This window comes from Myotis davidii, unplaced genomic scaffold, assembly GCF_000327345.1.
Source record: "Myotis davidii unplaced genomic scaffold, ASM32734v1 scaffold70, whole genome shotgun sequence".
Lineage (NCBI taxonomy): Eukaryota > Metazoa > Chordata > Mammalia > Chiroptera > Vespertilionidae > Myotis > Myotis davidii.
The window spans coordinates 2,125,773-2,140,315 of NW_006282434.1; the positions used below are offsets into that span (position 1 = coordinate 2,125,773).

Consider the following 14,543-nt stretch of genomic DNA (forward strand, 5'->3'; position numbering starts at 1 on the left):
CAGGAAGGGTCACAGAATGAGTCAGGGAAGACTGATGTGGAAGAGCAGGCATGGAGAGCTTTTTAAGTAGGGAGAGAGACTATTAAAGTGAAATGGGAAGCTATGCAGGGATTTCAGTGAGGAAGATATGATATGCATTATATCAGATTAGAGGCCCAGTGCATGAAATTCACACATGGGTAGGGTCCCTAGGCCTGGCCGGTGATCAGGGCCAATCTGTGGGGCGACCAGCAGGGTGATTCGGGGGGCCCCGGCTGGCACCCACCTTGGCTGGCCTGGGGCCTGTGGGCTGGGGGAAGCTCCTGCATTGAGTGCTGCGTCCTGGTGGTCAGTGCACATCATAGCGACTGGTTGTTCAACTGGTCATTCCACTGATCCTTCCACTGGTCGTTCTGCCATTCGGTTGATTTGCAAATTAGGCTTTTATTTTATAGAGTAATGTGTAAAAACTAGCCTGAAGTGGGATAAAAGTGGAAAGGAAGTAACTACAGGGGTGGGCAAAAGTTGGTTTACAGTTGTTACTGTGGAAAAAATATAATACAAGAATAAGTCTGTGTTTCATGTACTCACAATTGTAAACCTACTTTTGCCCACCCCTACATGTATGGCAGAAATTGAAACATGCGCTCCCATTAGCCATTGTCCCCTTCCTCCTTACTGTGAGAACTCAATTTTATTCTGGAGTGCAAAGGGTCCAGCCAAAGTAGGATATTTCCCATTTTCTTTGAAGGTGGTCAAGGCCACATGTAATAATTCTGCAGTTAGAAATGACTCTGCTGAGGATCTTTGGGCAAGTTTTGCTTTCTTGATCTAAAGTTTTGAGATTCATATGTGTGTGTGTGTGTGTGTGTGTGTGTGTGTGTGTGTGTGATGGCAGAAGCAGTAGCAGTCATCTTAGACAACCATCTAGGAAAAGCTAATTATATCATAGAAACTCAGGCTTGACGGCCTTGAACCACTGAACTGGTGCCGACAAACACCAAAATCTGGATTTTACTCTGTGTGACAAGAAAAATCTCCATTTATGTAAGATACAGCTGGGTCTGGTTTTCCGTTCCTCACAGGTTGACACAGTGTCTCACTGACACACCAGGCTATTATTGTGCCTGGGCAGCCTGCACTGCAGTGGCGGCAGTTAAAATGGAGAAAAGTGGGCCTATTTGAAGGGGGAAGCATCAGGACTTCCTGATGGCCCAGATGTGGGGCTTGTGGTGGGAGACAATGGGTGTAAAAGTTATAGGATTTTGGCTTGAGAATTTATAAAAATGGGATGGAAAACCCAGAAGAAGAACAGGTTTGAAGATTAAAATCAAGAAGTCAATATTTGATATTTTCCAGTTGAGGCACCTTAGAGGTATTAATGAGAGTAGTCTCTACTCCTGTGGTTTCCATGAGGTGGGATTTCCCTCCAGGACTCCTGGCCCTGCTCCAGCCCTTCATGTTCTCCTCAGCCAGGGGGTGCAGCAGACAGCCTAGAGAGACACTCATTCCCCTTTGGTCCTCCACCTGCACCTACAGGTGCAGACTCCGGGGAAGAGACCTAGGGCCAGATGCTCAGCCCTGTCAGGAAGCCTATTCTCCATTATTGCTGCAGATCTCAACCTTGTTTTCCAATTTGACTTTTCTCAGTAATAAAACGCTGAGACCTGGATCTTCACACACTAGACTTCTGTGTCTGGCGCTCAGTGGTTTCAAGCCTAGGCCAGCTTATTTGTGTATCATGTTAGGCAGGCACGTCGTATTCTTCCAGCCACAACTGAAACCTTGTTTTAATGGGTTCTTCTTTCAGAAGATATTGCCAAAGAAAACTAAATTCATCCCTTTTTCTAATACGTGGCTGCCTTGGTCTTCATTGTTAGAGTTAAGTGTTCAGTCTTGCCCCCCAAGCAGGACTGTAAACTGCACAGGAATGAGAATTTATTTAGAATGGATACCAGTGATCATCTATTGTTCAGGCATTTGACTTCTTGCCTTAATTTTACAGGAATGGTATTATTAGAATTGTGTGGCTTTTCCCTGTCTCCCTTTTCTCCATTACTAATTCACCCTTCCCTTCCTCTACCCACTAATCCATTCTTTGCTTTCCTCCTTTGAAAGGTGGTATCAATACTAGTGTTCTTTATCCTACCCCTAGTGACCTTAACTTCAGGATAGCTGGGCATTCACAGCTGGGTAAAGGGCCATTCCTCATGACTGGGGAATGTGGGGAAGCTTGTCTGATAGTGGCCTGTAGGAGACAGAATATGTAATAAGACAGGTGTCCCAGGATGGTCTCACATTGGATATTTGGCCACTTATCAGAGTTTATGTTTGGGAGTTTCTTAGGTAATATTTTACACTGCCACAAAAATGGCCTTTTGACAACAAAGTTATATAAAACACTTCTACACATAAGATCCTGGTTTTTCTTGGCCCTTTCTCTCCCCATTCTAACAGATATATTATCTCTTGGGTTTACACTGATGAAAGAGGTGCTAGCCATTTTGGCACATTATATCACTGACAATAACACATTCCCAGAATGAATATGTAAATCACAGTCACCCTCCAGTGTGAGATCCTGCACCTGGTGTGGAATGGAGCACAGCATTGTTACTGTGCCATTCAGTGGTTTTTACCCAGCAAGGGAACATTGGCAGCTGTGATGCATTATGCCGCTGTGACTTTAACTACAGACACAGATAGAGTGCCCATAAAAATATACGCCCTTTTTTTTTTTTAATAGAGCCTTGGGCAATTACCCTGACTATTGTTCTATGAGAAAGCCCCATTTACACCCCTTCATCAATTTAGGACACAGACATGAAAAATCACCAGCATTAAGTAGTTAAGGCAATTTGCTTTCCAAATGAAGAAAGGACAAAAAAATAATACTGCAGAAAAATCTCTGCTCTTGAGTTGCCCGAGTTGACAGTCAAAAGCTCACCTCAAATAAAGGGTCCTGAGGAGGCGATTTCTGATGGTACCTTCTTCCTAAACAGAGCCCAGGGGCAATGTGTTCAGGGTCTCTTCCTACTGTCAGCACTAGGAGGACATGTGGGGGGTGGACAGCCCACAGGTGTGGTGTGGACTGTGGTGGGTCTACCTGATGGCCGGGCTGGGTGTTCTGAGGAAAGGCTACAGAAACGTTGCTCACCTTGAGAAGTAAGCTCTCAGGGAAGGTCCGTGTTCCTCCAAGTTGCCACAAAACATGAAATAGGTTATGAGGCTTGCCATTCGATATGGAGTAAGATGGGAAATTATTGAACTACTTACCCCCAAATGAAAAAATAAAATGAATACAAAAGAAAAGGCAAAATCACAACACGACACATGGCCCCCAAAATCTTACTTACATTGAGTGAGAATTCCAGTTAAGGCATTTTTAAAATTCTCCTTGGCTTCCTCCATCTCTTGCTCATGGGTGGCCTTTTCATTCATTAGCCGGCGGACGTGGCTGTTGGCCGACTGCACCATGGAATAGAACTGGTTTGCAGAACGCCGATTCACTTCCCCTCGTTCAATCCAGGAAAGTAACACTGTGATAGCCTCTGAAAACTTGCTATCATCTGGAAACAGAAAACCACCAAGTACAAATCATGCCACGGCAAGAAAATACAGTTCACATTGGTTACCCTCAAAATACAGAGCTTGACCCATCCTAATGGATTCATTTTCAGAATTTGACACATTAGTTTTCCTGGGACTAATCATGCTATCATCACTTAGCTTTCTGTTCCCATCTAACTCCCTGGCATCATAGACATACAAGAAACAAAGGGACATTTTCACCCTCCTATCTACCAAATTGCTGAGCTCAGTGTTAGACCTGTTCTGGGCATTCCTTGTAATTACATACAATTTCATTCTTCCTTCAAACCCTGATTTCTCTTTCTGAAGTCTGTCTCAAAAACTGTTAGTAACCTGTATGGACTCCATTTCTTTATTCTTTGATCAGAAATAATTATACTGTGATACCAGTTTTTTGACTTATAGAATCAGCTGAGTTAGTGTCAAACTGAGGAAGACAGATTAAAGCACTATAAAACTGGTTGTAATATAATATATTGTTCCTGAGGTGGTAGTAGGAACAAGTCAATTCTTGTTCTACTACAGTTCAAAACTAATTTTATTTTAGGTATAGTATAACATACTTGAGTAGGCTGAAAAATAGAATATTTCCTTGTTTTCAACAAAAGAGGACCTGGGGTTGTCAGTGTTTGCTTGAGAGGCTACTGAAAACCTATTTGAACCTGGTTTAAGGCATGTATGTGGTCGAGGAGGAGGGTAGGAGTGGGTAAATATGTAATAAAGTTTATTTCAAAGAAAACAAATGGATTTGCTGTTTGGAATTGGTTACTGGAACAGACCTGTGTTGTATGGCTTGGAGGTGGAGAAAAAGCATGTTTGAAGGTGATTAAGTTAATTGGAACTGGAAGTTATATGTCAGTTATTACAACATTAATCAATCCTACCGCTTAAAGCTCATTCACATTTTCCAGGAAACTTAAAGGGCGGAGTCTTTTATTGGTATTTTCCTACCCCTGGAAAATGTGATTTAAGAAAAATATTCTACATTTTTCAAATAAAATGCATAGAGTCTGAATTCTAAAAATAAGGAGCAAAATTAGAAGAGTCACATTCTTTTTTTAAAAATATATTTTATTGATTTTTTTACAGAGAGGAAGGGAGAGAGATAGAGAGTTAGAAACATAGATGAGAGAGAAACATCGATCAGCTGCCTCCTGCACACCTCCTACTGGGGATGTGCCCACAACCAGGTACATGTCCTTGACCGGAATCGAACCTGGGACCTTTCAGTCTGCAGGCCGACGCTCTATTTACTGAGCCAAACCGGTTATGGCAAAGAGTCAGATTCTTACTCATTTGACAAATACTGAGTGCCCACTATGTGCCCTTCCCTGGAGGAACATCAGAGACATCCTTATGTATTGTGTGTGTGCGTGCATAGATGCATGTAATATATATTACTATACAGAGTTTACATATTAGTTATAGTGTTTATACATACATATACACATATATACACACATACATATACATATATACACATACAAACATCTATATTTATAAAAGGCTGGTTGACCAGTTGACTGGTCGCTATGATGTGCACTGACCACCAGGAGGCAGACGCTCAAAGCAGGAGCTGCATCCTGGTGTTCAGTGTGCTCCCACAGCGGGAGCACTGCTCAGCTGACCAACCCGTTCTGGAGGTCCACCAGCCTGGCGGCAGCCACTCCCTTCCTCAGTTGACCTATAGGTCCAATCTCCAGAGAACAGGCCAGTTACTGACGGACCGGTGCCATTGGCACTATCCTAACAGCACCACTGGCCTCCTGGAAGTCGGCCTCGGGCACCTTGGCCCCTTCCCCTCCCTAGATGCTCCATAAGAAAGAAATGGTATAAAAGCACCTGCCAGGTGGCTCCCGACAACCAGCACAAATGTCAGCAGGACAGATTCAGATCCTGGGCTGGGAAGGGCATCCCACAGCCTGGAGGGCCGATCAAGTCCTGCCTGCCGCCTCCCTCAGGATGGGCGCCAGACACAGGGCCCACAGGCCACCCTGAGGACCCCACCCATGCACAAATTTGTGCACCTGGCCTTTAGTAAACATATATACACTCCAGATGAATGGATAGAGGGTGATTCGTATTTGGTAAGGGAATTTTATTTTACTACTAGTGGCCTGGTGCACAAAATTTGTGCACATTAAAAGGGAATTAATTAGAGGAAATATTTTAATATTGCTATTTGCCCTTTCTCTATAATAGAAGTGTCAGAGATGAAAGAAAATTAGTAAAATGTATATGAAAATCTCCCTCCTGTCAGAGTTTGGGGCGCACCACGGGACCTAGAGTCAAGACCCACCCACCACCCACACATTCTTTGAAAATACAGGAGACCCAGACCCGTCTGGCCCCACGCCCATGGGGTGATACCCAGACCTGGCTGGCCCTACCCCTGTCAAGCTCCTCCAGGCGGGGGGTACAGCCTCAAGTCCCGCAGCCCAGTGCTGGGCAGGGGGTGCAGTCTCAGGTCCCCCAACCTGGCACCAGGGCGAGGGCCATGGCCTGAGGTCCCCCGTCAAGCCCCGCTGGGCAGAGGGCGAGGCCTGAGGTCCCTTGCCCTGGCCAGGCGCCATGCAGCCTCAGGTCCCTGCTGTTTGGTCATGATGTTATGGCATCCCGGCTAATTTGCATATTTCTCCATTAGATAGATAGATTTTATTTTATTACCTTATCTTATTCACAGGTGTTTTGGAGTTAACCATTGTTATAATTTTACCCATCATACAAAACCTGCATTTGTGGAGTGCTTTGTGAATTTTGCAGAGTCCTGTAGAAATACTGTATCGTATTTTCACAGAGTCCCCTCCCAGACAAGGTACAGCTTCATTGCTGTGGCTATGGCTGTGGCTGTGGCTGTGGCTGTGGCTGTGGCTGTGGCTGTGGCTGGGCCAGGAGGAATGCAACTGCATGAGGGTGGATCAGCCTAGGCAGTGCTTGTGGCGTGTGTTCTGCCTTTTCCAGGACAGAAGCAGCTATTACCCAGGCACTACTGACCAGCCACTCAGGCCTCCCCTGCTGCACAGTGGCAGCCTGAGCTGGGGACCAAAGCTTTGTGTCTGTGCACACCTGCCCCCGCTGCCCTGGCACTTTTGCCAGAGGAGAGAACTGGCTCGGGGAACGCCCACAGGGCACCCTGCAAGTGAAAGACTCACATTTTCTTGAAAATCTCCACCCGCAGGCACAGAACACACTTGTTCAGCATCATAGCTGTTCATACAATTTTGTTAACTCTGGAATTTCTGTCTAAGTTCAACCCTCCGTGAACTTCAGCTGCAGTGATTTCTTATCTCATTTTGTGGACCTGAGCGGCTTGTACAAGATAAAATCCATCATACAACTTAACATTACATTCAGGCCATGGAGAGGCCCATAATTTAGCCTTATGTTTGTGAGAGACCGGCTGCAACTGTTACAGCCAGAATAAATTCTGCCTCCCTCACACTCTCTACCTCTCTCCCTGCCAATATATGTTAGGAGAATGGACCACCAAAAAGACAGCAGAAATAAAACTAATGCTCATAAGAAATCTTTTTTTTTTTTTTTGTCTCAAAAAATAAGAACAACAACAAAAAGAGGGCACGGGCTTCTTGTACCATTTTTCCCCTTGCCTGTGGCTTTCATTTCTATAGAACACAAAGGGAAAAAAAGCAAAAACCCTCAACCTGTTGGTAGAAGGAGCAACACTGTACTATCTTTCCTTCCATCGCAAACTGGTAGTTTTCTCTCTTGCTTGTGGTCACTCAGCTCGTAGATATCCTAATTTACTGTTAGGAAGAAAATATATGTTTGCTTGAATTGTCTAAAAACCAAATTTTATAGTTCGTCACTCCTAGTCCTACAGCATAAGCTCATGAGCAGATTATTGTTAGCTGACAGTTTTTAGAAAGAGAGAAAACATTCTAAGGATTGTGCAAGTGCAAATATGCAATTTAAAAAGTAAGTAGGAAAGAGCCTTTCTAACATTTTAACAGATAATACTAGATAGAACTCCATTAACTTAAAAGAAGTACATAGGTTTGAAAACTCCCAATTTTCATCCTCATTTCTGAACTTTCTGAAACTGGCAGGCCGATGTATGAGTGGTATACTGACATTCCAAGACAATGTAAAAAAAATTAGGTAAAACACTATTGGTAACTCTAGTCAATATCTGTTGCCATGTAAGAAGTGATTTTGTATTAATCAAAACTAGGCCAGTAACTCTCTGAATGGCTGCCGAGGAGTTTGGGGAGTGGTCATTTTCAATTTTTAACTGTTTTCAATATCTATCTATTTTCAATATCTAAATTCAATTTTGCACTCACTGCAAAGATCACTGAGAAGCAGAAAACAATATAAACAAAACAGGATTTAGATTGCAGGATTATTAAAACTATTCCTGTGAAAAGAAATTAACAGTTTTCATAAAAATCACATCAGACACACTTATAAGAATTCCAAGTACTTCCTATGAGCATGTTTAGGCACACCTCTGAACATGGGTGCAGATTGCTTTTTCCACAGTAAGAATTCGGAATATTGGTACAGTATTATGAAGTGACTATGGAGAATTTTCTTCTTAAAAACTGACCAACGTTTTGTAACTAGGGTCCTTACAATGTCACACCTGGGTTTACCTCATAAGTTTTATTCCTTAATTTGCATTTTATCCGTCAGTCCATCCCACCACCTCTTTGTCACACTCCTCTTTGTTCGACGCCTGGCACGCCTCCCTGCTTTTGCACATGCTCTGCACTGGTCCTAGGCCCTCCCACTCTGGTCCACCTGCCTATTAGTCTTTGCTCCAGATTCAGCCTAAGTGCCTTTCATAAAAGAAGCTCTTCTGTAACCCTAGGATGAATTAGGTGCCCCTTTGCTATATTTCCACAGTTCTCTACATATCCTGCTATTAAAGTATTAGTCATTTTGTACAATAGTTGTTGGTTCATGGATCTGTCTCCAGTTGTGAGAGGCTAATATCAGAATAAAACTTCCAGGAAAAATATGCCGTCTGCTGGTTACTCCGAGTTTTTCCCTTTGAAATCTACCTACAGGGTGGGGCAACAGTAGGTTTACAGCTGCTGGTATAATAATTAATAAGGCAAGAATAAACTCTGTGCTTCATATACTCACAACTATAAACCTACTGTTGCTCCACCCTGTTTATTTCATTATACTCCATTTCTAATAGATTTGCAGTGATAAACACTAGAAAGCTCCAAATTCAAAGTTGGGAAACATCAGTTGTCAATAAACATTTTAATTTCATGATAAAGAGTATTGCCACACTGCTTATCAGAGATAAACGGCACTTAAAGCTGGCTGATTCTTTTATCCTTCAGGCCCCTGAGGTCATTACCATTGGCAATAAAAGTTAAGGGCGATGTCAGATAATCACACAGAAGCACAGCCTCTACAGCCAGGCATTAACCAGCTTATCAAATGGCTCAAAAATCTTTTTGAAAGCATTTTTAATTCTGAGAAGGCAATAACTATTTTTAGTTTTGTGAGGACAAAATAATATGAAGACTATCTATCATATTTCAATGTCACTCCCTTTATCCATACCCTTCTCATTTCATTCCTGGTCACTTCCGATTGTCAACCTCCTCCCTTTCCCTCTCTCCCATGTTTATTGAGCATGTTGCACAAGGTAGGTGTTAAAAAATCGCAAGTGAATAAATCTTTGCTATTCAGAAACCACAAGCATGAGCCTCCTTTGGGAGCTTGTTTGCAAATGCAGACTCCCTCTTGGGCCTTCTGATCCAGAACCTGCATTTTCTTTCTTCCAGGTAATTCATATGCACATTAAAGTTTGAGAAGCACTGGAAGAAATTCTTCAATGGAGCCAGGAAACTGGTTGGGAGCCCATCTAAGTTCAGAGATCCTGAAAAGCTGAAATGGAAAGTTGCAGCTGGGATATTAGAGAATATTAGAAAGATCTGATGTGATTCTTAGGAACTTTGAGAATTCTTGTCCCCAAACTCCCTACCCCATTTAAAGAATAGCTGCTATTTTGTCATCTCTATCCTGGAAGAAAACATGTGGAAAAAAGTTAAAGACTTGGAAATGGGCCTAGAGGTGACTGCGGATCCTGGAATGCTGGGCACAGACCAGAGGCCCCTCTCCAGTGCCCCTGGGTGATCTGATTCTACATGGGTGTGAACCTTAACTGTTTTTTGATGAGGCTATGTTAAAATCTGGTAGGGAATAGAACATAAATTGTGGAAAACTGATAACAATGCAAATATGCAAATAATTCTTCTCTATAATAATGCAAACAAATTTTTGTCCAGTAGGAAATATAAATATTCAGAAAGCAAATTCTTTTTTGAACCAGTTTTAACTTTTTACCGATTCCCTCATTAATTATAGAGTTAAATGGAATCACTGGCACATGGTCATTTAATATTTGAAAGGCAGTCATGATTTCACTGTCATCATGTATTTTAGCACCCATAGAACTGCAGACTCCACAGGGGCAGGGCCTAGGCTGCAGCTCAGAGCCCAGGACTCAGCAGGTGGGCGCTCTGTGAACTTTTAATCAAACTGATGTCCAGTTAACGAAGGGGGAAAGGAATCAAACTGGTAAGGAGCTATTTTCTACTCCTTTGTGTGCAGAGGCTGATCTGGCCCTAAATTTCAGAAGAGCACATGGGGTAAAAGTCAGGGCATGAACAATGACTATGAAAACATTGTTGGCTGTAGTACCCTTATTTATGGCTGGGTCTATAGAGAAGCAACAGGAGGGGAGATTCCAGGTTTGAATACAATGTATTGAATATGAGGGGAAAAAAAGGGGGGGAGACATTCTATAGCACATTTGTTTTCAAAGACATGGGACACACAGACACGTGTACACATGTGTACACACACGTGTACACACACAATGGTGTGTCTATACAGCTGTCATTGATTTCTGGCTTCTGTGTTAGCTGGAAGCAGTAGTTCACAGTGTATATCACACATTGATGCAAGAATGGGAATTCCAAGATGGCTACAACTGCTACTACCATGTTTGTAAAATTTCACTGTTTCCCCACACACTGGCCATCCCTACACAAGTCTCCATTTTCTGGCTGCTCAATTAACCATCAAAAGGGATGGTACCTTAACTATCCTCCAAATCATGAATAGCATAAAAGGCTATATATACACATAGTATTCCTCACTATCCCCAACACACACACACACACACACACACACACACACACACACTTTCCCTAATTAATTAGTACCTGTAAAATTTGAAAACTAAGGGGGGCAGTATGAAAATACACTGATTATTCCTGCTTTGGAGTCATGCAAAAGGTTTCTAAATGAAATGGCATATCTTCCTTTTATGAAGATGAGTAATGTTTGAAGAAGTGATTCGCAAACAGGCTCCTGTGCCCTCAGAAGGAAGTCTGGTTTTTACTAATGGAACTTCTACTTGGCTAATAGTATTATCGATTTTTACATTCTTAGAATCATAAGTAGTGGCAGCCATCTCAGCACAACGCTAGCACCACGCCCACCCTTTCTCCCCCTGGCGGGCAGACGCTGGGCCGCTCCGTATACAACCCAGAGTCCAGTCCCTGGAAATTATGGGTGTTGACCCCAAGAGGTCCAAATTTCTGACAACACATCGGGAAATCCCAAGGACACTGCTTGCCAAGTTTTGTGTCAAAACTTCACCTGATGCACAGAAAAACTCTCCATTTCATCACACAAAGATTATGTGAAGCTTTCCAAAGCAGGGAAAATACACAAAATATTTTAAATGCTCTTGCTAGGAGAGATCCTCAGTGAATTAGGATATAATCTCTCCTCACTGTCTGATCAATGTCTTCCTTCCACAGTCCAAACACAGGGTTCCTCCAGGGGTGGATGGTCTGTGTTAGACACTGAAATTCATTATCTTGTCTGCCTGGTGCTACTGTTTCCAATAAAGTGTAATTATGGTGTTATTGAGCTCCTTCTCACTTTCTCAAAGCCCTGCTATAAACTTTGGTCTGTGAGCACTTCCCAGTCAGTCTTCATTAAGTTGAATTGTCTCAGAACAATGTCTATTTAATCAGCAGGACACCTGCTAATTTTCTTTTTTAGAATTTGTACTAATGTAACAGACACTGGAGCTCCATGCCTTAGGTACTACACAGTTACACCTCATTGTTTCTTCTGGCTTCAGAAGGCCCTGTGGCCACTGAGTGCAGGTTTCTGGTCCCAGAGGATTCCAACGTCTCACCCTGTACCTGCCAGGTGGGGTGCCTGTCTCTCCTGGAATAGCACCCTGCCCTTGTCACTTGCAATAGTGGAAGTACAGAGTGCTTTGTAAATTGCCTCTATCACTCAAAAAACTCGAACTAAGTGAGGTAGAGGCTTGTATCCTGTTTTCTTTTCCCACACGCTCAGCACAGAGCCAGGCATATGGTAAAGAGCTTGACAAACACTTATGGAGTGATTGGAATAATGGCCGAGTGCACATCACTTCCCTAACTTTTGGCCATGGGTCGTGCCTGGTAGCACTGTTGGCCAGAAATGCAACATGCTTATAGATCCAAATAGCAAAGAAACAAAGAAAGCAAATAGTTTACTGAGCATATATTATGTGCATACTTTTAGCACTGAGCAGGATAGAAAATACCCTGTTGGTTGTAATGAAGGCCTGGCCTATACAGATTTTGTTGGATAAAACTGATTTTCAAAAAGAAAATTGTAAGAATTAACAAGTACGATGTAAAAATGGGGAAAATGTTTGTACTAAACACAAGATAGCAACATTTCTTAGGGCAAAAAGAAAAATCCAAGTAGGTATGTTCAGATTGCTTTCCCACGTCTTTCTGACCTCGGCTTCTTCACCTTAGAGTTGACTGCATTTGATATCCCCATATCAAGGAAACCATCTTCAGGGAACAGTTTTCTCAGCTCCTCCTGTCTAGCCTTGCAGCATCATAAGGAGCATGAGTGGATTTCATCTCTGAGGCAGCCAATTTCCTAAGCAATTAAATGCTGTTTATATTCCAAGCTCTGTGCTTGGGTTGAAATCATCAAGCTTGATATTACCTGACTGTTGCCTAAGATGTATCCCCAGCTAGTTCATTCTACTGTAACTGCCATCTATTAAAATTTCCAATCTGTTCTCTCTCAAGGGATCACACGGTACTTTTTAAAGGTGCAGCTTCTAAATTTTGCAAATTTTATATATATAAAGTATAACAAGGCTTGCCAATTACTTTACCAAACTGACATCCCAGTCTGCTATCCTGCTATCCTAACAGGAAGTGCAATGCAGTATTCCTCTGGTATGCGTAGACACTCTCTGTGTTGACTCCTTAAAAAAAATAACATAATGTAGATACCAAACTTCCTGAAATTCCTTCATGAGGTCACAGAATCAAAGTGATAGTTTTTGTCACTCCTAAGAGTGGACACGGCAGAAACTGATAAATACAGAATGCACTGAATCTGAAAGAAACAAGTATTTGTTCCCAAATCAACATTCCTGATTGAGGATGGTGCTCTTTCTCTTTCTGGCCACTTGATATGGCTTCGAGTCTGAATGGAAAAGTGAGAAGATGTATTTACGTTTTATCGGCTTTTTGTCAGAGGGACAGTCATGGCCTCTGTGTCACAATGGGGCACTTCAGTGCAGCGGCAGATTGCTAGGGTTCCCAAGCCCAGAACAGGGGATGGGGGCTAGAAGCAGAAGGTTTTTTGTTTAAAAAATCTTTTTTTTTCAAGCATAGAAAAACTGTTCTTCCTATCTTTCTAAAATAGGATTTGGGCAGTTGTTCATATACTTCCTGTAATGAAAACATCCAAACCTCTCTACACATTGACATTTAATACACTGGCTATGCTCTCAAATACTCTAAGGACCAATTGCATCTCTCCCCTCATAAAAACCTTCAGTGGCTTTTCCACTGTGGATGGAATAAACCCCTAACCCAGCAGCAGCCTTCAGGCCGCGCTGTACGGCCCACCTGCTTTTCCAGCTTCACGGGCCTCTATGACTTTCATGCAGGCCTCACCTTTGCCAGAGCAGGCTGCACGCCTTTCTCCTTGGGTGTCAGATTCTCTCTGCTTCCTTCTATCTTTATTCCCGGGGCTCTAGCCTCTGACTAATAATGTGTTTATGCCCATTCTTTTTTTGAGGGAAAAAAAAATCTTGTGTATCCTGCAAAGTTCAAATTCGGCCTCCTCTCTGAAGACTTCCGTGACACTTTCATCAACAGTGTTTGCACTCATTCCTCAGCTCTCAAAGCACGTTGCTCATCCCTTGAACAATCATGTCACTGACTTTGTATTACCGTTAATCGTTTCCTTATAGACACCTCTGTGTGGCCCGCAACTGTGAGCTACGTAACTCTCATTAACACCTGACACGCCCAACAACCTGAGGACAGACTGTAAAACACTCAGGTGTTGCTCATGTCACACAACTTTGATTAGTAATGGCAAAAACTCCACATACACACCCAATCCTCATTTCAAGACCTGGCCCCTCCCCATTCATTTGTAGTTCACTAGGGCAGGTAATAAAGCCTCCACGTGTTTATCTCTCATAACATCCAACACAGGAGAGGAACACAGAAAGCATCTGAAGAAATGAAATATACACACTTCCCGTCCTCCTTATCTGGTAGGTGTTAGCAGTGCCCCTTCAACTCCATCTCTGAAGCCAGGAATCCTATTCTGCATGTCTCTTCTGTCCCAGTGCAGAGTGATATGACTAAGGAAGGCTTTGTGAGGAGTGTGGAGTAGGTGCAAACTCTCCAGAGCAGGAGGAACACCAGGACCGCCTGCCCAAGGTGTAGACGCCAGCCTAGCTCATGCAACACAAGTCGGAGGGCAGTAGCCAGCTTTGGGGCTAGAGCTCATGGCTCTTCTTCCCCACTTCGCAGGCATTTGAGTGGCAGTGCACACACATTCCCAGACCACAGCGGTGACAGCTCCGGAAAAGGGCAGGGCCCTGTCCCAACAGCAGGACCAAGCTCAGCAGAGTCCTTCCC

The 14,543-nt window shown here is 43.1% G+C and overlaps 1 protein-coding gene across 1 annotated transcript in view; it reads right to left on the reverse strand.

Moving 5' to 3' along the window:
- The window catches only part of ENOX1 (ecto-NOX disulfide-thiol exchanger 1), a 271,625-nt gene that overhangs the window by 140,953 nt on the left and 116,129 nt on the right, over positions 1-14,543 (reverse strand). Inside the window, exons 7-8 of the mRNA XM_006752974.2 lie at positions 3,615-3,730; positions 3,336-3,548 (exon numbers count right to left, since the gene is read on the reverse strand). Of these exons, the coding sequence (XP_006753037.1) occupies positions 3,336-3,548; positions 3,615-3,730 (329 nt within the window). The remainder of the gene's footprint in view (positions 1-3,335; positions 3,549-3,614; positions 3,731-14,543) is intronic.